At 44.8% G+C, this 26,413-nt stretch overlaps 1 protein-coding gene across 1 annotated transcript; it reads right to left on the reverse strand.

Annotated features, from left to right (window-relative positions):
- Positions 1–2,249: 2,249 nt before the first annotated feature.
- On the reverse strand, positions 2,250–24,127 carry T265_05373 (hypothetical protein; the record flags this gene model as incomplete). The annotated part of the gene is made up of 8 exons (XM_009170364.1): positions 2,250–2,565; positions 6,838–7,085; positions 9,233–9,484; positions 12,656–13,050; positions 17,612–17,894; positions 19,822–19,945; positions 20,710–21,077; positions 23,361–24,127. The coding sequence occupies 8 exons, from the start codon at positions 23,949–23,951 to the stop codon at positions 2,250–2,252; spliced, it is 2,577 nt and encodes an 858-aa protein (XP_009168628.1).
- Between the last annotated feature and the right edge of the window lie 2,286 nt (positions 24,128–26,413).

The following is a 26,413-nucleotide window of genomic DNA, read 5'->3' on the forward strand; positions in this document are numbered from 1 at the left end:
CTAAAACCTTAGAGTGAAAAGAAAAGATTGGGTGGGAGAGGGGACCTCGTGCTGGCCTATGTCTAACATTCTGTGTCCACATTTGCAAGTGCTGTCAGACGATCTGAAAACTGACAAAACGAACGCCACTGACATTAATTAGCCGCCATTTCTTGAAATTTCTTCAGTCAAGCGCAACAGGGATATGAGGACCCCATCCTGAAAGACATACAACACCAACAGCACACAATCTCCTTGATGTCCTTGTGCCAATTCATACTTTGCCCACCATGAGGTTTGCGTCATTCTTAAGGAGGCACAGATATCAACACTCGTCTCGGTAGACGGTGTTTCTCATGCGTAGCACATGACCAAGCCACCGCAGTTGATGGTGCTGGATGTTATCTAATACTGATGTACCCAACGCACAACCAAATACCAGTTTCTAGTTGCCTCGCTACGAATTCGTTGACGCCATCCGACACAAACAACGTTTTTGGGGCATCACATGGTCAAAAACCTGAAAACGCCTCACATCATCTGTCTGCAGAGGCCACGTCTCGCAACCAAACGACAACACAGCTTTTACTGTAGCCCGGAACATACGACCTTTAAGACTCAGCGACCTGCCGTTTTGACGCTACAAGTGACGCAAATTAGTAAACGTGAATCGGACCTTTGGAATTCGTGCACTGACTTCATCAGACACACCGTCGTTAGAGATAATATAATTACGGAGGTATGTAAAATTCTCCACAAAAACCCGTGCTTCTATAAATTTAAGGGGTACGTCCACGGACTCCCGTTCTAAAACACGACTTTCCACTTTGAAGGTGCGACGCGCGTGCTAAAGGATGGCATGATAGTGATCAGTTTATTCAAGGGCTTATGCTTCAACTTCGTCTTAGAAGATAATGTAGATGTCGTCTGCGTACTCCAGCGTTCAGCTGTAGCACCTTTCCGGGGCCTAGCTGCCATGCTACCCGAAGGAAGCACGAGGGCTGGGATACTGCCAGGTTGCCCAAGCCTAGACAGGGGAAGTCGAGTGGCGGAAGTCGGATTCGAACCACGAACCTTCCGGTCAGTAAATTCACGCTCTAACCACTCGGGTCATCTCGCCCCTATGCGTACTCCAGGTCGACAATGTTCTCACCAGCAACGATGTGAACACCGGGGTTCTGAAAACCTTCCTGCATTCGCCTCATTATTTCGTCGATGAGGACAAGAACAGAGGTATTGGATGCCAATTATTGTAGGAAAGCTTTTGCGAGCCCACCACACATGCCAAGGAGTATGTGAATATAAGGACTGAAAAGTTTTCACAAGCTCCTGTGGCATACGCTGTTGAGCAGTTTGATTCAATTTCCCATTGTCAGCTATAAATCGTGTACCACAGGCTCATTGGTTCCAGCTGTTACAGATCGGATCATCGGGAAGCTGGAGAGTGTGGGACATATAGCTAAGCTTTGGAGGCGACGGCATGTTTGGTTAGTTGAAGAACTGGGTAACTACACATTGAATGCGATAGCTTTGATGCGAGAGCGCCAGTGACTGAGCGATTGGGTCATTTCTGCCACTATCGTTAATCATTGGTCAGTTGAGTCCTGGGGTCCTCATCCAGAAAGGCGGCAGTTGTCGACCAGACTCCATCTACTGGACAGTGTTTCTTTACTTCGTTATCAGGTCATGTACTCAAGATGGCTCAGTGGTTAGGGCAACAGCTTACGGACCGAAAGGTCCGTGGTTCCAACAAGACCCCAGGCATCCCAACTGCTCCTGTTTAGGATTCGAAAACTGGCAATAGTTCAGCCCTGGTGTCGGCTTCTGTTGACATGACAGCTAGGCACCGAAAGCGTGCTAAAGCTGAACGATTATTACTATTATCACTATTATCATTATTCATACATCGTCCACCTCTTAGTCGTTTCAACTCAGTAAAGGGCTGGGGAAAAGAGCTCTGCGAGGCAGACGGTTTTCTGGCATGCGAAGTGCATGTCCTAACGAGCGTAACCTATGAAGCGTGAGTAATTCATCCATCGCGAGAGAGTTCCTTCTTCCTAGGACCAGTTGGCGGGCCTAAAGATTAATAATCTGATGTTTTCACACAGATGGTTAAAGACTGATATTTTTTGTATGTCCTCCGTGCGTAGAGGCCACGCCCCTGATCGCGTTGCCGCAGTGTGAGCTCTGCCTTTGACAGACGTCAGGTCGGCGCCATAGGTGTCGGAGGTTGGTAAAAACGCCCTATACTTCCCGATTACAGAAGTAATCTAGGCCACTCCACCGGAACCTATACAACTGCCCAGGTAAACAAATTTATCTACCAAGTCAATTGATTCGGCCGTAAGCATGAGATTTGGGTTTGATTCCATCCTGTCTTGTAGCAACACTTCACACTTTGGAGGTGTGAAGCGTATATCAAACAGTGCGGTAGAGTCACTTAGGTCATTTGAAATGGTTTGCATTCTTGAAGGATCTGAACCGAGGAGAGCAATATTTTCCGTATACGTGTCTGTGAGGTGCATTTCGACCCCCGAGGTTCCAGGGGCAGGTAGAAAAGTTTCAAGCAGCACGTCAATATGAATGCTGAAGAGGAAAGGTAAGAAAGGGCAGCCATGTCTTACACTACTGGACGTGGTGAGCTTGTAGCGACCCAGTTACTCACATTCTTGACTGTTCAACTCACAGTCGCTCACTTGATCGCGAGGCTTGTCTTTTTTCTCATACGCACAAACACGTCGCATTAAGCTGACTCATCGGACATCGATTATCTGCACCGCCTAGTCAGCGTAGCAGCCACTCATGTGCCCACGCGCTCACATACACGCACTGGGACCTACATAAAGGCAAACCGAACCCAGTCAAGACACACAGACTCGCGCGCGCGCAGGGAGCAGGACGTCAACCTCTCCACAAGCCCACGGACATCATGGAACACGTGTAGCAGCCAAACTGCGGAGAAAACACGTTACCGCCGTCCGGACTTTCACCAAGACACTCTCACATACGATAAGTTCCTTTTTGACTTGCTCCCATTTCGCATTGTATTCATTTTTATACGTGTCGCAACCATGTTAAAAACTTCTATTAGTGCACATTCACCTTCTGATTTGTATTATGACTATCATCACCTGTGCGCTAATAAGCTCAGGCGCCCACAGGAATTCGCATACAGAGCCCTCTTAAGGGAAGAAATTTAGAAGGGACACCTTTGATCGCCAGACGCTGTCAAAGTTTCTGACGATCAACAGAGTCAAAAACAGGTTTCAAACCAAGGAAAACTATCAACGTGTGAAGTCTGCAGGAGAGGTGCTACTCAAGAACTTGTCTCAGGGCAAAGATATGGCCGATCCATCCTCGGTCAGGGCTAAAACCAGCTTGGTTCTTACGGATCTGTCTTTCCCGATAATCGACCAACCTGTGTAAAATAATGCCAGAAAGCACCTCAGATATGACGGATACCATGACGCTCTGGCGCTCTTTTCGAAGACTACCTAGCAAGTTTGGTTAACAGTACCAACTGATCGACAGAATCAAATGCACCCTTGAAGTTAAGGAACACCAATATTGTTGGTTATCTGCACATGTGACGTTGCCCCAACACCTGAAAATGTGGTCGACGTAAACTCTACGCGGTCGAAATCCCGCCTGACGCTCACGGGTCAAGGATTCGCGTGCAGCCCTAAGATGAGGAAGAATCAGTGATGCCAATAGCCCTGCTACAATCGGAGTCGAACTGACGTCTCTGTGGTTACTACATTTACTGTTAGTACCCATTTTGAAGATCAGTACCAGTATCGGTTCCTCCCACTTGACTGGGGTGTGCTCTTTCTCCCAGGTAGATGCAAATAAGCCAGACAAGCACTGACTAAGGGAATAACCACCATCCTTGAACAGAGTAGGTGGAAGGTTGCCAGGACCAGCAGCACGATGACGCTTGAGTAGAGATACACACTCCGACACTTCTGAGGCCAAAAGAGGTTGCACATTCGAGTCCGTTTTCTGTCGAAGGCCGATAGTTCGGAGTGTGGGTAGCAGGCGGTCAACTGAATTGTTGTTTGAAGTGTTTCGCCCAGTGGTCCAAGCGTTCTCCTTTGCTGGATATCAGAAAGCGATTCTGATACCTGATGGTTTTACAGACAAGAGGCTCCCAGGGACCAGTCAAACAAATAAAGTGGAGCAAATGAAACTTTTCCTTCCGTCCATTTATTCAGCGTTTTGGCTTCATTAAGATTATCGTTCATCCTGGTGTCGGATGGTGCGCCGGATTGAAGTGTAGTTGTGGTCAGAGAAATTCGTTACCGGGCTTCCAGCAAAGCCACGGAACTGTCAGAGATTGACTGTGTTGCACCACAGGCAGAAGTTTAGGCTTTCAGTAGCGCTTTGGAAGTCTGTTCCTAATGGTCGTTAATACTTGACATCGGACAATCTGACAGGTGTTCGATGAGTTGGTTCTCATAGGTTCGTTTTAATTCTGGGTCAGCGAGCTTCTTAATGGCTAAGCAAGGAGTGCGCGTTTTGCGTAGACCTGGAAAGCGCAACGTTAGCCAGCAGCGGACAATTGCGTGGTCGGAGTCCACGCTGGTATTGCAGAAGGAGCGGCAGGTAGTGATTGACTTTCGCTGCAGGTAACTAATGACAGTGTGGTCTATTCAAATTCGGAATCGGTTCGTTGATAGGCACCACTTTGTCAAGCAATTTCCGCTGTTCCGGAAATTGGTACTGCAAAGAAACAGTCTGTTCTCAGCAAACATCTGAAGTAAGCGATCCCCGTTATCCGCGCTTAGTCTAGCTACCCGAACCTTCATGTCACTAGCAACCACAACGATATATGAGGTTTTGGTCCGTTGTAAAAGAGCACTTAGGGCGTCGTAGAAACTTTCTTTGGCAGATTAAGAGCTACAGTCCATTGGACCGTAAGTACACACAACAGACAGGGAGAAACGGACCTCATTTTCTCGGGATTCTTTTACATATATTGCTGAGTGAACCAGGCATCCAATCAAGTAGAGACGCCTCCGCTCGATCGCTGAATACAATAACCACCACAGTATATCCAGTTGCAGCGGCTTACGGAGCACCGGAACCTGGAAGGGAGCTAGGAGGCAATCAGTTCAATTACAGTAATTGCGCCGAGTATCCTTGTTTCTGACAGAGCATACATCAATGCAGCGGGCGAGCATGAGCCGTTTGCTTCAGTGTGCAAGGCAGCTAGGCATATAGGCTTTCGGGGTATTTGGGTTGTTAGAGTAGTCGGACACACAGAAGCTGCAACTGAGTATAATTCATGGTGAACAGACTAGTCAGTCCTAGTGCTGGGATGGGCTAGGATGGAAGAGGGAATACGTGAAGGTGCGATAAGGGAGGCATAAGTATTTGTATGATTTCTCTTACCCGCACTGCTGTGTGCAGCAAGTAAGACGACTCGGCTGGTGATATAACGTGACGGTCGATGTGGCATGAGATTAGCCTTAGTTGCAAGTATCATGGTTGTACGAGGGCTGTGATCCTGTCAGGGTGCCCACAAGTGGCGAGGAGGACGATTAAGGTCCTCGACCAAAGCCTTTGGCTCAAAAACCTGACCACAGGGCAGGAAATGCAAATGCATTGATATCTTATAAAACAAGTTGCCATACATTTTCCAAGCCAGGGCCAGGAGACTGTGCTGGTCAGCCCTCTAACCACTGAGAAACCTGGTATGAGACTCAGTGAATACAGCACGGACACCAGCCAGTATGGCTCAAAGAGTCATGGAAGCACACAAACTGTATAGCCATGCTAAGATCCAGTCTCTCACATAACCATTGAACTAACATTGGAATGGGAGCTTAACTCAGTTTCTTTACGAATCAATTCCAACACATGCCTGCCATATGATACACGCGTGCCAGTTCAGCAGTCCACACTGACAGTAGCCGCTACAACATAGTCTGTAACCTGTGAACTTTCCCCAACGAGGAGTTGGGGTGGAAAACACAGCTCCTTGAGTAGACCGTGTTCGGATATATGTAGTGCCCCAACCAACTTAACCGGACACGCTTTGTCTGATGCCTAGTACTTGCTAGGGAACTACTTTGCTGCTGACAAATCGTCGGCTGCACCTGAAATGCTACGAAGACACTGGTGATCAAATATTTGAAGACGTGTGGGGTCTTCAGATAGTAGGGGATAAGTTTGAACGCCAAAAGGTCAGACTAGTGTCATAGTCGTCTTACCGTACCGTGCCCATTAACACTAGTGAAATACACTTTTAACACCTAAGCTTACGAAGAATGCTGGAGCCTTGATTATGCGTGTACTGATCACACGCGTCACAGTACGGACATAGCTTGCGAAGTTGATAAGCACGTAAACCGATCGACAAAATCACGACCATTGTCTCACAATTTTAGAACGATATGGGAGGATGATAAATCCTGAGTACTTTGCACTTCGAAGGTGCGAGACGCATACGGAAGCAAGGGACTATTCTGACTGTTCTACTTAGAGCAGTCTGCGCGGACACCATACTCACACAGCAGAACAATATCGTCTGTACAATGGAAGGCCACTAAAACTTTCCCAGGCGGCATTCCGACACCTAGATTCGTGACCCATTGGGGTGCAGAATAAGAATAAGAACAAGAGCAGCCCTGGGTTTCATTGTGAGACGTGTTGTGGTAGTAAGTGTCGAAATAAGGGACAGGAAGAGTAATTGAAAACCTCAGGGACATTCCCTTTTTACCAAATATATATAGAAGAGCCACTCTATTCATACAGTCCAGGAGCGAGAGATTAGCGACTTTCGGGTTCGATTATCTTCGTCCTGAGAGAGGTCAGTATATCGAACTTCACGAGAAAAGCCGTAAGGTGACTCACATAAAGCGCAACGCTCGTTCCTCGCCAAGGACACCGAAGAACGGCGCCGCATATGTAATGAGCCAGTCTTTTACCATCCCATCGCAGTCGAAATAGGGGTGCGTCCAGTATCCATCTTCGTAATGAGGCACGCGATAGTATATGGGGAAGTTGAAGTAACGCTGGATTTGCGTCCCGTTGACGTCGCTACGAATGTGTGGTTTCGTGGTGATTCGTTCGAGACCATAGCGACTGGAAGCCCAGCGATCCTAGAAATGGAGATGATTACCGATTCGTGGCTGTATTAAAAAGAAGACTACTATACCAAGAAACGTATAACTTTCCTACTTCCATCAGTAGTGAAAAAATAGTTGGCGGGTTATGGGATGTAAAAAAATGGAGGGAAATCCATTGCGCCAAACATCTGTGGGACTATTAAATCATTCAAGCCACTGAATAATTGCAGTGCCCCGTGACAACTCGTCATATAATGACACATAAAGGGGCGGATTCGACTAAAAAGCAGCCTAGTTGAAATCCGAGCTGTCAGTGACGTAATATGCACTACAGACCAATCCCAACCAACCTGAGACGGCTGTGCGTAAACACAGCCTTTAGCCACCGGTAGAACGTGCATCATGGGCGATTTGTTAACAGGATTCTCGAGGATAAAATAATCTTCGATAAGTACACTCGTTTACATAAGAATTTGGTTTTCACGAAGGATTCACCTGAAATGCAGCTGAACCTTTCATTTATAATGTTCTTCAGTTGAATGTGCTGGACCAGGCCGCTTCATGTTTCAGTTGGTACGATATTCGAGACATCGCAAAATTCTGCATAGAGGTAACACACTGCTCAAAAGGCTATTAATAATTCTTCGAGAGCCCACGACCGGCTTCGTCCTCCTTATGACTCATCAGCTAGGCACAGTTCCCGAGTTTCCATCAACCTTACGTTTTTGAGCCCAGAGAAGGGGAAAAAAGTCGAGGGATTTTAGCAACCTTGCGAGTAGTGTATTACGTTTATGCAGTGTGTCGCGATATCTCGAATACCGTACAAACTGAAACATGAGACGGCCTTTATGCAGCACATTCAACTGGAGAATATCATAATCGAAAGATTCAGCTAAGCTCCCATGAAAACCAGACTGGCATACAAATGAGTGTATTTGTCGAATTTCGCGCAATTTAGATTCAAGAAGAATACAAGGTCAGCGGAAACTCGACGGTTGTGCCTACCTGATGAGCCCCAAGAAGGGAAAACCGTTGGTGGGCTGTTGAAGAGTTTTCAGTAACCTTGTGAGGGTGTATCACATGAAAACCAGACTGGCATACAAATGAGTGTATTTGTCGAATTTCGCGCAATTTAGATTCAAGAAGAATACAAGGTCAGCGGAAACTCGACGGTTGTGCCTACCTGATGAGCCCCAAGAAGGGAAAACCGTTGGTGGGCTGTTGAAGAGTTTTCAGTAACCTTGTGAGTGGTGTATCACGTCTATACAAGTTAATCTTATTAAGTTGTATACACCTGTCTGAACATTGCCATCTTGATGTCGGTTCCACGCGCAGTCAGCCATGTAGATCTGGTGTGCTGGTATGAAGAAATACGTGTTAGTGAAACCCCTTATTCACCTCCCGTGACATACGACTTCGATCTGTTTCAACACAGTGAATAGTGATTTCCTGCTTGTGGCCGCGCATCTACTCGACCTTGACGCTCTATTTGTTTCCACCAGTTACAAAAGCAAACCATGTGCCATTTAAAGCACAAATGTCAAGTAACAGCTAAAACGATGGAGTGAAACCAACTCCGAAAAATATACGCTTTTTCACCTAGCACTCTACTACTGGTAGGTCTTCGTTTTTTGGCAGAATTTTTGCCAGAGTCACTACAGAATGAGTTTTCACCTTGTATCTCTTCACAGGTAGGTCAAGTCTGCCCGATGTCACCAGCTTCATGTTTTCTCCGTTAAAAAAGATCCATGTTGGATTGCGACACCCGTCACAGTGCTTAGCTTTTTAGGCCGTTTGTTTCAACCAGTACCTTGGGGATAGTCTTTGAGAGGCTTCACAGTATGAATAAAACTGAATACACAAGAATAAACCCTTAGGAGGTTTATTTCGCAATCAGTTTCCTCATGAACTACTTCAAAATAATGGATCCTGAGTACAAACACTGAAGGTCTTCGCCAGGAGGCATTATGTATTTCTAAAGCGACAGAATTATTAAGGATCACAGAATATATGGACTGAATTCTGAATTAGGAACAAGAAATAGCTATTATAAACAAATCGGATAAACTAATCGACATATAGGGCGTCTGAGAATGCTTATAGCCACAACAGGAGAGATGGAAAAGAAACGAAAGAAGGATTCTTTTCAAAAGAAGACAAGACAATCCTAACACCCATACCTTGAGCGCTCGAAACCATGGTTTCTCCGTGTAGTCACGAAACTGCTTGATGCTCATGTCGATGGCTTCAACAGCCTGTGTACTTCCAACTGGCTTGTAGGCGTACGGTGCGAATAGATCCCAAGTGACTTGATCATGATCGGTAAACATTTGATAGTCAAAGAAGATTCCACTGGAGACAATGTCGAAATCGGATAACACATTTGACAGCACTTCTCCAAACAATTCATACCGGTTGAGCGGAAAGCCAGTCTGCATGAACAGTTTGAGGTGCACCGGTTAACCAAGTGCATATTGAGAAAAACACATCGACTGGTGACTATCGAAAACCGATCGAGATACTACATAGTTTTAAACAGAATTCTAACTTTGAACAATGGTCTGAACAGGTTATCACAGAAGATGCATAATAAGATATCAATATGCTACATACCGTTGTGAGTACAGAAGCAGGGCAGATCGAGAAACACTAGGACCGTGAATATGTTGAATCACCGCGGTCTACATCACTAACATGTCTGAGAACATGTTTGCGCATGCCACAAGACACCTGTCCTTCTTCAATGGAGATTTAATCCTGCGAGTGAAGTAAATATGTAGGAAAAAGCCGAGAGGCACTCTACGGCTGTTCCACCCTTATTGGGACAAGCGGTAGAGTGAATCTCACGAAACTCCCGGGCGATTCAAACTCGCATCCTCCCAGTTAGTAGTTGGAGACTGAGCTGTTGAGCTACAAGTGGCTGATCAGTGATGGTCAACCCATACTTGAATAAGATACAGCGCCACTGATCCTATCAAGGGATTCACATCACGTGTTTAGATAATGACCAGCTCTTCGAGTGAAGGCTTCTGAGATGGAACATTCGCTTCTGAGCTATCTATATGTTGCAGGCAGCACACGGAGATTTGGGAATATTTCGACAAGGACTGTGTCAAGCAGCAGATAAGCAGCAAGTATTCGAACGGTTGAATACTCACTTATTATCTGGGAGCGTGTGAGTTCGAATCACCCCTGAGGTTTGTTGAAAGTGCAATGCTGATGATGTCCAGTAAGAACGAAACACCTAAAAGTGCTTCTCGGTACGGAGTAACTTCACTTCAAGACAAAATCTCCTCAAAATATCAACACAAATGGCACCCGTTTTTGCGAGGAAGGGTTGTACTTTTTTCAGTGCTAGAAATGAATGGGTTTATTTAAATCTTAGACGAGACACAATGCACAATTCTGAGGGCTTCACCAAACTCCACTAGAGTTGATCCTCTGTGAAGAGAAGCCGTTTCAGTTGGTTTCACTGAAACCACTCTTATGAACTCAGTGTAGGACACCAGACTGCTTGTCCAGAACGTTGGAGTGACACAATGTTTTTTGTCGGACATCGAGATTGAGGCACTTTGGTATGGCGTAGGTTGAACTGGTGCCCTGAGGCGTTTCAGAGGGTTTCTGGTCAGCTAGTAATTGAAACACTGACTAGGCACTACAAGCCACTTCATATCGCCAGCGGTGGTGGGTGTATGCGAACCCTGAAAAAAGGATGAGCATTCACAACATCGGTGCAGGCATTGTCTTGTTGTCCTTCCCGAAGTGCCAGTACCTTTTGGTATCTTGGATATTATGCCCTAATAGCTCACACTTCTTTCGAGGACGTATTTATCGACAACTTCGTCGCAAGTGGACGAAACGATACATGAAAATACGGGGCAAACTGATTTACTGACCAAGCTAATGGGTCTCGCTAATGACTGACCAGCGAGCCCCAGTTCATCAAAGCGAAAATTTTTAAAATGAACTGTTCCACAGCTTGTCTACAATCCCGACACCAGTTTTGAACACCCGTGATTCACTGTCACAAAAAAATCCCAAAAGCATGAGACACACCAAGTCCAAAAACAGGAGCGACTCAAAAAAGCTTGACAAGCACAAACAACGGCAGAACCGGAGTCATGGCGACATGAGCAACAGAAATTAATAAAACCAGATTGCAACGTAGGGAGACACCTGCTTTAAACCAAATAATGCTAATTCGACCTGTCTGTTATAAGCAACACATTCCGACGTGCACACCGTAAAACGGAGAGGCATTTTCGTATGGAATTTTCGATTTTTGACCAGCATCCTTAATGTGATAGCCTGTGCCAGTCGAGGACAAAAACGGTGAACGCGAAAAGGGGTAGAGGAACAAGGTGTCGAGGAGTGTTAAGATGCAAGCAAAATTATGCTCACTGCGGTTGCACACTGTATACCAAAAAGGATGCCTTAATTTGAGAAAACAACGGTGTGCGTAAGAAAAACAGTGGTCCCCAACAGAAGACGCGGACACCACGTTGAAAACTAAATACCTTCTTAAACATCCACATCTGTTGAAAAGAGTTTGGGTGAGTTACCTGTGACTGAATTTATATCCAACGAAGGACCCAATGCAAAAGTGTAAATGCCTCATAGCGTTACATGAAAACGAGCCGACGACATCAGTCCGACGTTTGTAAGCAGATTGTCCAGCTCAGCGAGCGAAATGATTAGCAAAAGTCTTTGGGTTATTGCTGTACGATTGTGCGTAAAACTGTATTCTTTGTCGCTAAATAACAACTTTTTCTACTACGACGAGCGGAGGGGAGTACTATACCACCGTAACGATAGAGACAAGCATGAAACGTTGTTTGGAAAAGTACGACGACTAGCAAAACTGCTTACGATTAGACTTCCATAAACTTCTCCGACGATGCTGTTTTGGTAGTATGCGCTGAGGAAGTGGGCAAGCCTCAGGGCAGTCCGTCCAGCCATCTCAAATCTTTTCTCAGCTCCGTAGCTCACCTCACCAGGGAACACCAGCTGATCCGGAGTCATTGTGTGGCAGTTCTTACTGGTCACCCGTTTTGCATGGGCAATCAGACGTTGAACCTTGTGACGGATAAAATAGGTAAGATGGACATTGGTTGACTTGAGTAGTTGGATTGTAATACGCAGAGTGTCGATCGAATGCTTTCGGCCTTTCCTGGGCTAACATACACTATTTATTTCGGAGTTTTAACCGAATACTAGAGCAGGATTCCGGACGCTTGGCGTGATGCACGGGTTTAGATGTAAATGTTTTCACGTCAATGTGAAAATATACACCAAAAAGAAAGGCTTTTGACAGACCGGGATTCGCATTAACGATGTATAAAAGGTAGAAAACGCCGTGTAGATATATAAATGCTGACGGGTACCGTCAGGATAAATCAGAATACCGGTACAGCAGGATACTACTTGAACTTTTAAGAGTGCAACCGTACACATCAACCTGACAGTCGGAGGCAAAATTAGAGTGAAATACCCACGTAACTAAACTGTGGACAAGGGGGCTTCCACACTAAAGATCTACGCCACTACACGATGTCCAACGAAACGAAACAGGAAAATGTGAGCCCGAACTTGGAGCCCCTTACCTCCATGAATCGATCCTCGTTGAACACAGTCCCCTCACCAACAGTATAAAATGGTGCTGGTCTTTGACGCTTTTTCCTAGAAAGTCGACGCTGTTCTGATGTAAAGTTGCTATGTACCACGGTAGCTGGAATGATATTCTGAACACCCGGAATCTCTGTGTTTTCTGGAGATGTCACGTTGAAATCCTCCAAGCCAAATGGCAGCAAGTGGGGCAGCGAACGATAACCCGGTACAGTGCCATTAAGGGGCAAATTGATAACTGGTTTCAAGTTTGAAGGTCCAGAATCGGGGGATTCAGGCTGCCTGGAATTAGTGATTACTTCTGGCAAGCCGTCGGGTCCATAGGTTGTCGGAACAAATATGGTCTGTCCCTCTTGCTCAACACCACCCGAAGCTGGAGTGAAGTATCGAGATAGAACAGAACTACTGTGTAATTGGGTAGTAGTTACGAAAATGAGTTTTTAACTAGACACAAACAGGTGTCCAAGGTTCTAACACGGGTTACTCGGGAATCCAAATAACATATCAAATCCCAGCAAAACACTGGTAGCTAATACATAGAAGGAAGATATTTTGAGTTTCCACCATGTAAATGGTCGTATGTAGCTTTTTTGTACCGACGGACGGAGAACTGCGTACCCCGGTATTTCATCACAAGTCGACTTAACGAAAAAGGAAAGACGGACTGTGAATAATTTTTAAGGTACTAAAGCCATCAAATAACGGCATTTTGTATGTTCGAATCGATTTTGTTTCCTCCTTATTCAATGCTAGATAGTCCAACTTTTTTCAATACAGTTCATAGACCGAAATTCACGAAATAAGCAACAAAGGTGTAGACATTACGGATTTTTTCTAGTATCAACGTTACACAAGAAAGCAACTGTGTGTCTTCCCCTGAAGATGCCAGGCTAATGCGACTGAATTAGCTCCAAGTGGTCTTGTGATCAATTAAAACCATACGTCCGCTTCATTTGAAAATGAAGCGGACTCCATACACAGTTGAAGTGTTATTCCTTAAGCCGTTTGGAATTGCCCGGGCGCCCGGAAGAAACTAGTTCAAAGAACCTAACTATTGACTTCACCAGCTGATATGATGAGTATGACGTGACGTCAACAGCCAATCAACAAGCAAGTCCGTTTCAACAAAAATTTGTATGCTGGTCAATTCATCCCTTGTAGACGTGGGAGTAGATAACCTCCGCTAAACAACGTACCTACGGGCTGACCAAAATCACTTAACTTGTACGGTAATTCTCCCTGGGGTTACTAGGTCACCGCCAAAATGATTAAGTCCAGGAAATTTTATGCTGTCGATTTATATATCAGAAAGGTACCTAAGGTCAGACGCTATTTCTGTGATCATGACTCCACTTGATTGCAGTCGTTCTGATTGTTTGCAACTGGTGTGTAATCAACCAGAATTAAGTGCAGATACTCTCATCTAGTGAGTAGGGCAGATTGAACAGCAATAATGTAATGCTTTCAATTTTCCATCCACAGTTAGACATTGGTTATTCTTACGGATTGATATACGGCCCGTGAACTTCAAGTGTTCACAATCACTCCCAGATTGCTTAACATGTCATATTCTTTTCCATAGAATGTCAGAAAATCTCTCTATACGATGGTAAAAACGGCTCGTTCAGTTTCCTTGATATGAAGCTACTTATAGGAACGATGCAAACTCCTGGGCGGTTGACCACTGGTTACGTCATTTCTAGGCCAATTAACCGAAGTGACGTCAATTATATTCTGCTCATTTTGTTCTTAACAGCAAGATATGTATTACAATGAATATCAAGACTAAGCGCACCAGCTACCTACTCAGTTAATTTACGCTCGGTATGAGTTGCGATGTTAACATGTTTGTCTAATCGGAGACAAAACATGTGTGAATCAACAGAACTAAAGCTAGCGAGTATACACTCAGCTGCAAATTAATTTGGTTTTCCGAGAGACTCACCTGGAACCCAGCTGAATCTCTCGTTTGTGGTGTTTTCAGAACAAAGTTAATTCTTAGCTAGGCCAAACTGATCAATAATGGAGAGAAGGGTGACAGCAATAAGACTGCCTGATTTTGAGCACTACTTGGTGGTGAAGTAACACGAAAGAGCTATGTCAAATGTGCAACCTGTTGTTATGTGTACAAACTGAGTTGAACACTGTGGGTGCTATGGTGTTACCAAAGGGACAGATTGCTTCAGAGCTTCAGTCGAGCAGAGAAGCAAACGTATACAGATAGAGGGGCTTCAATGACCGCTGCGTACACCAAGAAATTTCATGCTGATATTTTACAAACCATAGTAGGGAACAGGGTAACGAATAAACTGTGGAACCTTATGGCTGAAAGGTTTCAAACGAGCTAACTCACTTGGAGACAGGACGTTCAGCAAGTGACGAGCGTAGCGCTTCAGTTTTCCCCAGAGAGACGTCCCACCTGCGGTATAAACCAGAGAGAATACATCACGTACGGTGAATCTGCACATCAGATTTCTAAAATCATGGTATTGTGTCGACAAATCGACATAACACGGGATAAATTAGGCGGTTCCCAACTGAGGAGAACTTTTCCAGAGGATACCTCCTGGGAAGCGGAGGCAGAGTACTTGAAGATGTAAGCCACTGAAATATCTATTTTTCGCTAGATTCATTTTTCCGTTGTTACTTAAGACAGGTATGTGACCAGCATGCGCGTGATGACACTAAAAAACGACAAAGAATCGGTCCGACTATGGGCAAGATGGATACCGTCTTTTATTTGTCAAATTCACTTGCCCTAATGTATGATGTTCACAAATGCTTTGCTGTTCGTGGAATCGCTGTAGGATATAAGTTAACTTAGTCTGTTCCCGAAGTGTCTAACCGAGCAATATCGTTATGTCCACCGAAAGCAGGACGTAAATTGGTTTCAGCATCATCATAACATTTTAGAAAACCTACACAGATGGTAAAGTCCCTTAAATTCTGCATGATTTCCATCGTACTTTGAGCAAGTTTGCTCATGTACCAGCTGATTTCCAAAACAATCTAAGTGTTAAGATAAGGAAGCGGAGATTCTACGCTTTGCCCTTATTTGCGACAGTACACATCCACGAACCAAATATCTTGGGTCTGCTATAAAGCAGAGTAGTGATGCGAATTCCATTGTGCCATTTCGAAGGTCCACTGCGTTTCGGGAACTAGTCAAAAAGACTGCCTACAACTGGCATTGTTTGCCAAGTCGGCAAACTTGATACTTCGCAACGAGATTTGTTTTCTTCCTGTAATTGGTGACCAAGTTTATCTACATCTACTACTTGCGGGCAGCTGACGTTTTTTAGATTCAGCGAAACTTGTGGAGTGGAATGATTCCTCGCCATATACTGAACCTTCCAGCTGTAACACCCAGTGCCCAGCTGCTATGCCACCCGAAGGAAGCACGAGGGATGAGATAATGCCAGGTTGTCAGAGCCTAGATAGGGAAAACGGAGATGCAGAGGTCGGGTTCGAAACACTGACCTTCTGGTCAGTAAATTTGCGCTCAAACCATTTGAGTCATCCCGCCCTATAGTGTAAAGGATCCAAATAATAAGTGAACGAAAACTGAGTGAAGTGCAGGCTCTGTATCCAACGTTGAACAGTGCGAAATGCGGAAATCGCGAGGGGTTCAAAAAAACTCCGTTAACTAAAAGACGGTGGTATAGGAAGATGGAAAGATTTGAAAACCAAAGAGGGAAGTACACCCCAGAGGAAAATTGGTAGTTTTTGAATAAGCGGCTAGATAAAGACCAAAGGAGTCAACCAGTGGGTTGACTGAAAATATATTCGTTAAACTAACTCCTCCGTGTAGCACGAACAAACGAGTATGACGTTTTAGAAGGTAACAGGCACAAGGATATGAGGAGCTTACATAAGAACCTGATTGCCAAATCACATCTCGGTCTATCTTCGTCATAAAACAAATTCTTTACCAGAGAAATGAACCCCCATTTTTTCGTGATTGACGTAACTTTGGTAGAGCATGGAGACAGGATGATGCATAGCTAAATTGACCACGCAGTGAATCCTATAAAGCACTTCAAATGAAGGGAACTCGCGGACGCGTCAAAGAGCCGATGAATCACCGTGAGGTCCCACTTTATTGTGACTGTCGAGTTGCTGTTTTACTGACGAGATACACCAACAGTGAGCAGTTTGAACGACAGTGATTATGCTGACCAGCTTCTGGCTCATAGCTAGCGTGCCATCCGAGGGATGCAGGTTGGCTAAGATACTACCAGGTTGCTCAGGCCTACACGGGAGCAGTCGATAAATCGAGATTGGGTTCGAGTCACGGACCTTCCAACCAGTGAGTTCGCGCCTTAGCTGAGATATCGAGCTGAAAGAAAGGCGATGTAAACCATCATAGAAGAGTGGAGCAGTGAAGCATCGGTGTTGAAAACTGATGTCATGCTGTCGATGATGATGGAGCCACTTTATTCAGGTGTGTTTTGAATTCCGCCAACAGTCAACAGGTCACTGATGTGAACGGCGGTTCAGGGATTGTATAGTGTGATGCCCTTGTCTATGTGGTTGATCACCATGTGGATCTTAACGCCCTGATTAACGATATGATCTTCATCATGACAAACGAAGACGAAGCCGGCACCACCAAATTTATCCAATGGTCATAGACAAGAAGAGATGCGGTTATTGATGTACAAATCACTCTCTAAGGTGGGGTAGACAATTTCTCAGCATATCAGCGACCTTCTGCTGTGAACTGAATTTCATTCAAGACAGAATCCAACCACTGCTTTCCGCGTAAATGGAATACAAAATAAATGCGATAAATCGACCACAACATTTACGAGCCTTCAGTCCTAAAATGAACTCTGAAATTATATTACAAGGTGTGCTTTGTACCGCGTGCCTCTGGTACCAATAGGTTAAAGGTAAGTTTAGAAAAGACAAAACACGCTAAGTTTTCATACCTTTGGCGCCCCTTTGACCCTGTAATGTGTCTAGGTAGTCTGACTGAACACTGCTCGACACCAATCTGGATTCAGTATTTTCTTTCAATCCTGTCTCCTCCGGTATCACCTCCCGCCAGCCTACTGGGAGGCAGTCGAATCCGTTCTGGTATTCCTCTTCAGTAGCTATCTCAATGTCTATCCCACGGAACGGACCGTTCTGTCCGGCAGGAAGCCGATGTCCAGGTTGGCACACACACTCATAGCCACCGCGTCGAAAACCGAAGCCTGGTAACGGTACGCACTAGAAGAGGTAGTTAGCAAAAGCAAAAAAAATTAGTAACAGACCGAGATACAGAGGAACCGGAGAATGGTGTCAGTGAGAGATATGCTTAGTTAAGCAGAAAACTACAAATTTTTGGGGGAGTTGAGTAGAAATTCGGACGAAAACACGCTCCACAAGTGGAATGTTATTTGATAGATTTTCCATGTTGACAAAACGACGGTAGGAATTGGACCAAACATAGTTCAGGTACACCATACACTGGTTTGACTGACAATGGAATATAGGTAGGACCAGCTGCCGGTTGTTCCTTCGACTCTCATTCAGGAGTACTAAATATTATGTTGCGATCGATAGTCTAAGAGCTGTTCACCGACAGTCTACCGGTCGGTTTAAATGAAGCATTGCTACCTGGGAAGTAACCCCAAAACCTAGTTGTTACACACAAAAACGAAAAATGCTATGCACATTGGCTAGTAACACAACAAATCCACTCCCATAAAACCAGCAAACTTCAGTTCAGCGCGACAGCTGCTTGATGAAGAATCTCACAGGCGATGTGGCAACGAGGCTACTATGATCTTTAGATAATACAGATGACTTATGAAACACAACAGAACAGGTGAGAAGTGTAAAGATTGTAGATTAGATGAATGCTGATTGGCTCGCCGAGTTTGGCAATTCGCTTACGAACGTTTCATCACCAATCGTGGGAACATCATCAGTGCACGGCTGTCCCACGGTTGGTGACAAAACAGCTGCAAGCAAACTGCAATACTCGGTGAATAGATCAACGGCTATCTGGCCTACCATTTAACGCATCCGATGTATTGACAGTGTGCAGATCACCATGAGTTGATTCTGTGTGAATATATAGTGACGAACATTGATGTTTTCGGGATCTCGTCATCAGGTCAGTATGCATCTAATGGTTAGAATAGGAGCGAAAAATGAAATACGCCGCGAGGATTGGTTAGTGAAATGCAATCTTTACTGTATATTTCATTTTTCGCTCCTATTTTAAGCATTAGATATGTACTGACCTGATGACGAGATCCCTAGAACATTAATGTTCGTGACCGTGTTCTTTTTCAAGTCATGGGGATGTTTAAGCGAATATATAGTAATTTCAAAACAGATTATGTGAAAACTAAATAGTGTTTTCAAATGTGTACAGTTACATCCTGGGGAGGTCAGCCGACGGGAATTTCACTCGTGAGTAGTAGGGGGAAATACACGAAACCTGCGAAAAAGCACGATGCAAGAAGTGGGCGTTGGTTTAGCCATCTGCTGACTAATTTGGAACAATCATATCATAGCCGGACTGCCCATCTGTCTAGTTGCCATCTAGCTTCAGAGACTCTGCTAAGTTATAACCGACGAGCTTCGGGATTTACTGGTGATCGAATTTCCATAAGCCTGGCCACGCGAGGAAATTAATCTGTGGCCAAATCCTTCGTGAGGAATAATACTACGATGGATTTCAATGGGCTGAGATTATTGGATCTGACTGCATTCGCTATAAAATGGAGCATCTTAATTATTTGCAACGGTGTAAAGCAGCCCCAAAATGACTCCAATTAGAGTGGACGTTCCCTGTGAAAACATCGGAGAAGCTCTGTCCGTAAGTGATGGTAAATTAGATCGGCTAGGTGGAGCCGACGACGTTGACCACGGTGTTTCAAAGTGACCACAAACCCCGATCGTCTCGTATGAAATGCAATTCGTAACAGTGGGACTTTAGAGTAGCGTGCAACAAGCACTAAAAGCCATTCAGGAAAATGGTATATTATCAACAGAGATGAAGGAATGTCTTCCTTCTTTCTACACTGGCCATCTATTGAAAGGGATCGTTCCTCAGGAGAGACCACTTTATTCTAGCCCCTGATGTGGTCGCTTCAAAGTGCGATGAATGCATGTCAAACGACAGCAAAGCAGAGTTACTTACTAGTGTGGTGGGTTTGCACCTGGCAATGTTGGCCAGAAAGTGATTCGGATTGCCAAGACCCGGTGGACATGGATTGAAGTCAATGCGGTAGAAGTCTATGCTTTGTACTATAATCCCGACCATGCTGTAACAAGGAAAACGGTAGGGACGAAAACGCTGGTGAGGAGACTGGATTTTTCTCACGGGCTGGATGGTAAATCACAAAGGACCGAACCCGATCATTACGCCAGTATAAGAGCATTGTAAACAAATAGACCCACTATCCACTTATTATTGTGTACCAAGACAAGGATAGGAAACTATCGCGCAGAAGGCATAGGGCACCGCAGTTTTGTTGGAGTTTGTTAGCTTCACAAAACATTGAGTGTATTAGGAAGTTAAAAGGAAAGTAAATTGCACACGGCTCGCCCTTTTGACTGTGTCCAGCGTCCTCAACACAACCGAAAAGAGCTGGATAAAAGGTAATCTGCGAGCAAAGCATACACATATAGGTAGACTAGGCAAGCGGGGCTATGGATAAACTCACCCTGGTTTTTCCACTACTGTCTTTGGACGGCTTTTGACAGAGCTTGTGCTACGCACGTCTGACAAGGAAAATAACTACGGGAAGTCTCAGGATTCATGTGTTGTCAACGCTGCTGATCACGATCGGGCTTCAAGCCTCGCTTTGCCAGTCCTCCTCAAGGAAACTAGTTCATACTCTGCTTATTGAGGCATGTTTTGCAACTGTGCTGCACTCTGAGCAGCATCCATTTGCTACAAAACTATAAGGATCCACGCTCTGTGGAATGGATTCATCTAGGGTAGGACGACACTTCAAACAATATATGGAAATAAGTCAGGATGACTTTGACGTAATGGAAGCTAAAGACATTCAGCAATACCTACCGTGGTCCACGTAAACGCGTTATATTGGAATAGCGGGGCATATAATCACTTAAGGCTGCGACCGAGCTGACGATCCAGCGATTGCTAGCTCCACAATCGTAGTAAGGTCGAGTAAAACGGACCGGAAGGAACGTTTCTTTGACACCGGGGGCGTTGGGTCCGTAAAATTTGAGTGTCTCCAACTCTTTGATAGGCTCACCAGTTATATCGGCCAGCTGTATTTTCGTGGTGTATTGATTTTTGCTCGGTGCTGTACCTCGATCATCCGGAATGAAGTTGATACCCATTTCACGATCACGTATGTATGGGTTGTTTTTGTACCATGGAGCGGTGTAGTTGCTATTTGGTCCAGCACCCAAATCAGTAATCTATGTAAGTTAACAAAAATAGGAAACACAAGTTCTCTCAAAAACACACTTCTACATCAAAGCGGTTGCTCCCAGAAATGCACACTCCCGAAAGGATTTAGAACAGTTTCCTACGAGAAACAAAAAGCTGATTGATGTCGTTGTGTTTGTGAGGGGGAGCTGCTGCTAATATCTACAGTAAACAGCGAAAAAAGAGAAACAGCATAAACTCATCATCATCATCATCATCGACAGCATGACATCAGTGTCAACACCGATCTACATCAAAGCGGTTGCTCCCAGAAATGCACACTCCCGAAAGGATTTAGAACAGTTTCCTACGAGAAACAAAAAGCTGATTGATGTCGTTGTGTTTGTGAGGGGGAGCTGCTGCTAATATCTACAGTAAACAGCGAAAAAAGAGAAACAGCATAAACTCATCATCATCATCATCATCGACAGCATGACATCAGTGTTCAACACCGATGCGTCACTGCCGTACATAGCATACACAGCATAAACTGTCACCGGAATAATGGAGTTTTTTCTGGAACAGAACATTAGCAATGAAACTAACTAACTAGCTAGCTAACTTCCTCTTGACGAGATAGATAGAACTAAACGGCAGGAATGATATCTGTCACCATATGGCGAAGTAAACTTACCAGTCAGCTTGTAAAACAACCAGGTATAAAGATGTATGACGGCGGTCGTGGCAGATTTTCGTGTGGCAGTCCCACTCGAACTTCTGATATTGCGGCACATTCTTTTCCAACCAAAGTGCTCGAGGAAAAATATAAGTGACTATCCGTGACATAAAGCTTTTAATACGGCACCCAATTTCACCATCCTCATTGAGGATGTACAGACAATTATTACACACATATGGAATTTTCATGATTTATGGGCCTATTACTCGTCGAAATATTACTTATACTTCGTCCACGAGAATGGAATGATTAGAACTGCTCTCATATCAATTAAAAACAGGCAATAAGTGGAACCAGGAGCATAACGAAACCTCCAAAACAAGAGTCCTCCGAAACCTGGGATTTCCGACCCCATCAGTCCCTAACGTTTTAAGATTGGTCCCTCCAATACTGACACTGAATGGGCTCCCTTAAATTGACAAGCAAAAGATCGATCTTGTCGGCCACGGACATTACCAGTCAATCCAACACCAGTTTCAAGCCAAGTCGGGACAAACTCCGAGCATACGGAGATGGGCTTTCAAACATCCGGTATGGTAGTTACAAACGAAAAATAAACGCACATGGTCCACGGAGGTGGTTCTCAAATGTTAGTTATAACATGCTCACGGTTCACCAATAAAAAAAGAGCGACCAGTGTTGATTTTGCATTCCGCAAATATGGTCAAATAGATAGAATTGTGGATTTGTGCAGGATGTTAAAATGGCGTTGGAAGAAATAACCGTAAAATAGCTGATTAAGATCAGATAAAATGCCTGCAAAAAAATCGTACATGCGTCAAAATGCCAGGACGATCACGGAGAGCCCACAAATGTGGATATGATTTAAAGGGATCCAGCGACTCCCGGAAAAAGGCGGAAGCATGAAGACATAGTGGGAGAAGGATTGAGGGATCCAAGCTGTACGGAACCCTAAAGTAGGATTAGGCAAGAGAAATGTCTGAACCACACAATGAACATAAAGCAATCTAACCTTAAGAAACAAGGTCTGCGTCTGACATGGCATAGGTCGTGACTCAACTCATGAGAGTCTTCTACGTACGAAAGGGTTGATAACACAAAGGACTGAAAACTGTGCTGTATGATGTCGTAACCGTTATTCTTCGTAATTCTCAAGGGTGCAACGATTGAATTACGCAAAGTAATTTAACAGAATGAAGACCAAGCCACTTCTGGAAATAAGTTAAATGACCGTTACCAGAAGTCAAATTCGTGGGGTTGAATGTTAGAGAGCAAAGCACGACACCATTGGTGCATATACAATCGATGGCAGACCCAGCTGCCGGAGGGCGGGACCATCGTGCCTTGAAGGAAGCTCGGATTATTTAGGAGGGTAGCAAAGTTATGGGTGCAGATTGTGTTCACTTGATAAAACAACAACGGGAAACACCTACTAAACCCCTATAGATGTCAGGCGTATCAGTGTCGTCAGAAACTACCAGTCAGGCTTACTCTTGTGCATCTACATTTGAGACAGTACGTCGCACACTGAAAGCTACGGATGGCAGACGAATCTCAACCTATCAGATAAGTTCGTCTAGGTGGCCAGTTTTTCACACTCATTCTTATGCAAACAACCTAACAATCGACATACTTCAATCGTATTATTGGAGGGTATGCGCAAAAAATTCATTTCATCATTCCAGTTATCCAAACGCCTGGCAATCGGCCCGAACAATGGGAGCGTGTGATTGATCACTTTCAGCCCGTACCAGTTTGCATAGGTCGTATTCGTGTCCATTAGAACGGCACTAGCGTTCATCACGTTCGGACCAGCGGACACGTCTGCTGCAGCAGAAAAATAATAGTACATCAAGGACGGTAGGAATGGTGGATCAGCGACTGGTCCATCAAGGCGCTGATAGATGTAACTGTAGAAGAAAGCTCGATTCAACGCCAGGTTGTGGAGGTGGAGCAACTTGGAACGATTGGCAAACCACTGTTGAAGTAGAATATGGTTATAACGGGGAAGTTGACTCAAAGCAGTCGGTGGGAGGCGTAAATCACTTTCGGACATGGTGACACAATTCTCTGGGTTCGCTTGGTCCATCTTACGAGAGATAACGTCAAAATTGTCTGGCGGAAACCAGCGAAACGGATTTGAGCCTTCTTGCGGGAGAACAAATGGGAGAATCGCACAACTGCAGCAAACAATAAGTGCGAGCTTCAGCCAATTAATATCCATTGTGTAGGACTTTTGACCTAAATAATGAAAGAAACAAATACTTTATCAAAGACATGATTCGAGAAGCTGAAAGGTATGGTTGCTAATCGATCTCAATGGCATTCTTGCTGTAAGTGTAGATCCAGATTGATTGAATGATAGGTTGAAGGTGTAGTAAATGCTGTACAGCAACACTGAGTCCCTTTCCCGTCTACTTATATTCCTTTCTTCACAATAAGGCTTTCAAATAAATCTTGGTTGCACGGCAGTGAACACCGATGTTATACGGTCGATGATGGGCTTCCGGTCAGAAAGTTCGCTATTTCAAACTTACTCTTGTAGTTACTACGAAGCTAACTTGGGAATTTGTTATACGGCAAACAAACACTGTTGTTAACCATGCCGAACAAAAGAGTGTCCGAGTATAAATTAATTCATACAAGCAGCTCCCACTGTACGAGTGCCACAGTTGTCGAAGTTGTCTCCGCATGGCTAACACGATCGAATGTAACGGGCGTTTTTCAAAAACCTGAGAGTCAGGCAAGAACTGCCAAGTGAGGGCTTATTTTTACTGATTTGAACCACAAATGACTCAGCAATGAGGCACGATGTTACTAGCACGTGTTGCATCTCACCACTGTCAACCATTATAAAAACCGTTATTAGTGCATATAACTTCTGAGGTATATTATGGCTATCACCACCTGCGCACTGATATCTTCAAGCTCGTGATCGGTGAGATAATGAGAAGAGCACTGAAAAGTGTTAAAAACGCCGGAGTTCAAATAGCCTCTGACGTAAACCTTGTCGATCTAGAATATGCAGAAGACATGGTTCTCGTTCTGTCCTTTGGTATGCACTCTGAAAACACTGAACACGCCACTTACAATCCAGGTGGACGCACTTGGGTTTGCGGAGCGTTTTACGTACCTTGGAAGTTGGGGGCAATATGGCTGTAGTTAAGGCACGAATTTACTGACCGGAAGGTCTGTGGTTCGAACCCGACCTCTGCCTCTCGGAGCTTGGGCAACCTGGCAGTATCCCTGTCCTCGTGTTTCCTTCTCGTGGCACCGAATTACACACCAAAAGGGTGCTACAGCTGAACGAACTTGGAAGTTGTATTAGTTCTGATTGTTGTGTGACAGCTAAGATCAAAGCACGAATCTACAAGGCTCGGGTCGCGTTCGCTAATTTAAGACACCTATGTCATCAAAGCGACATATACCTGAAGCTCAAGGGAAGTGTGTATTAGGCTAAAGTGCAAACTGTTTTGTTGTGTAGCTGTGAGACTTAGCCTACTTGAGCAGCGAAATCGAAATGTCTTCAGGTGTTTGACAATCGTTGTCTCAGGACCATTGCTCGTGTAGGTTGGTGTCGAAGAGTCTGTTACGAGGTAATTAGAAAACGAGGTTTCGGTTGTGCAGCGGAAGCTTCCATTGGTCGCTCATCGATGTCAATGGCGTTCTTGTTGTCAGTTTCCATGCAGATTGCATGAATGAGTGTCTGGAGGTGTAGGCACCACGGAATGTTTGAAGCAGGGTGGCACTAAGTCCCTTCCCCGTCCACCTTTATTATAACAACGTTTTCAAATAAACATGGTTGCACGGCAGCGAAGCATCAGTGCTGAAAACTGATGTCATGCTGTCCACGATGATGATTGGAAAGATTTTATTGATCCGAGACAGAGGTAGGAGGCTAATGTACGGGAGATAGTTCGGGAGAGAGCCGGTCCAAGCCAAGGACTGCCGACTCGCCAGACCATTTCAACAAAGAGGTCTAACCGACGAGAAAAATTCAGAGGGGCCAAAAATGTAAATTTCCACCGGAAGAGTTAGTTTGTGGCGTTGTGCGTGAGGACAGAAACGTAGAAGGAGCTGTCCTGAAAGGCGGGTATCTACGAGTATCTACGAGAACACCGGATCTTGAGGTGGGCTAAAATGAAAATGTGGTTCTGAGTAGGACAGATATCGAACGACCTTCGTTACTCTTCGCTGAAAATGTTGTAAAATGGCTTCTCCAAGCTTAAGCCAGGGATTCCACAGTCGACCAATTTTGTGCAAGAGGTAGGATACATTTGAAATACATTTAGGAAGCTGGTGGATGGGAAAGAGCCGCGGAGGAGACAGGCTGATGGCATGGCATTTGAAGCGGACGACTGGGGTCAAGGGCCAACAGCAAGTATTTTAACGTTACACACTTTTTGTTCTACTTTTTCACTCTGGTGCTCATTCGAATTTGGTGCCATTTCTTCGTGATGCAACCGAAGGCACACATGTGCATGCTTCACCTTCTTACTCATACGTACTCTTACCCACGGTTTACTGCAACACAATCGACAGATAGATAGATAAGGCTGTTCGCCTTATCTAAGTGGGTCCGGAAATACAATTGATTCCAAAATTGACCCGACGATGGATTGTTTGCTGTTGAACCACTCTCCAATCAACCACCCCTTGTCTACAGCTTACCGTCGCAATTGCCCT

This window comes from Opisthorchis viverrini, assembly GCF_000715545.1.
Source record: "Opisthorchis viverrini unplaced genomic scaffold opera_v5_100, whole genome shotgun sequence".
NCBI classification, from domain to species: Eukaryota; Metazoa; Platyhelminthes; class Trematoda; order Opisthorchiida; family Opisthorchiidae; genus Opisthorchis; species Opisthorchis viverrini.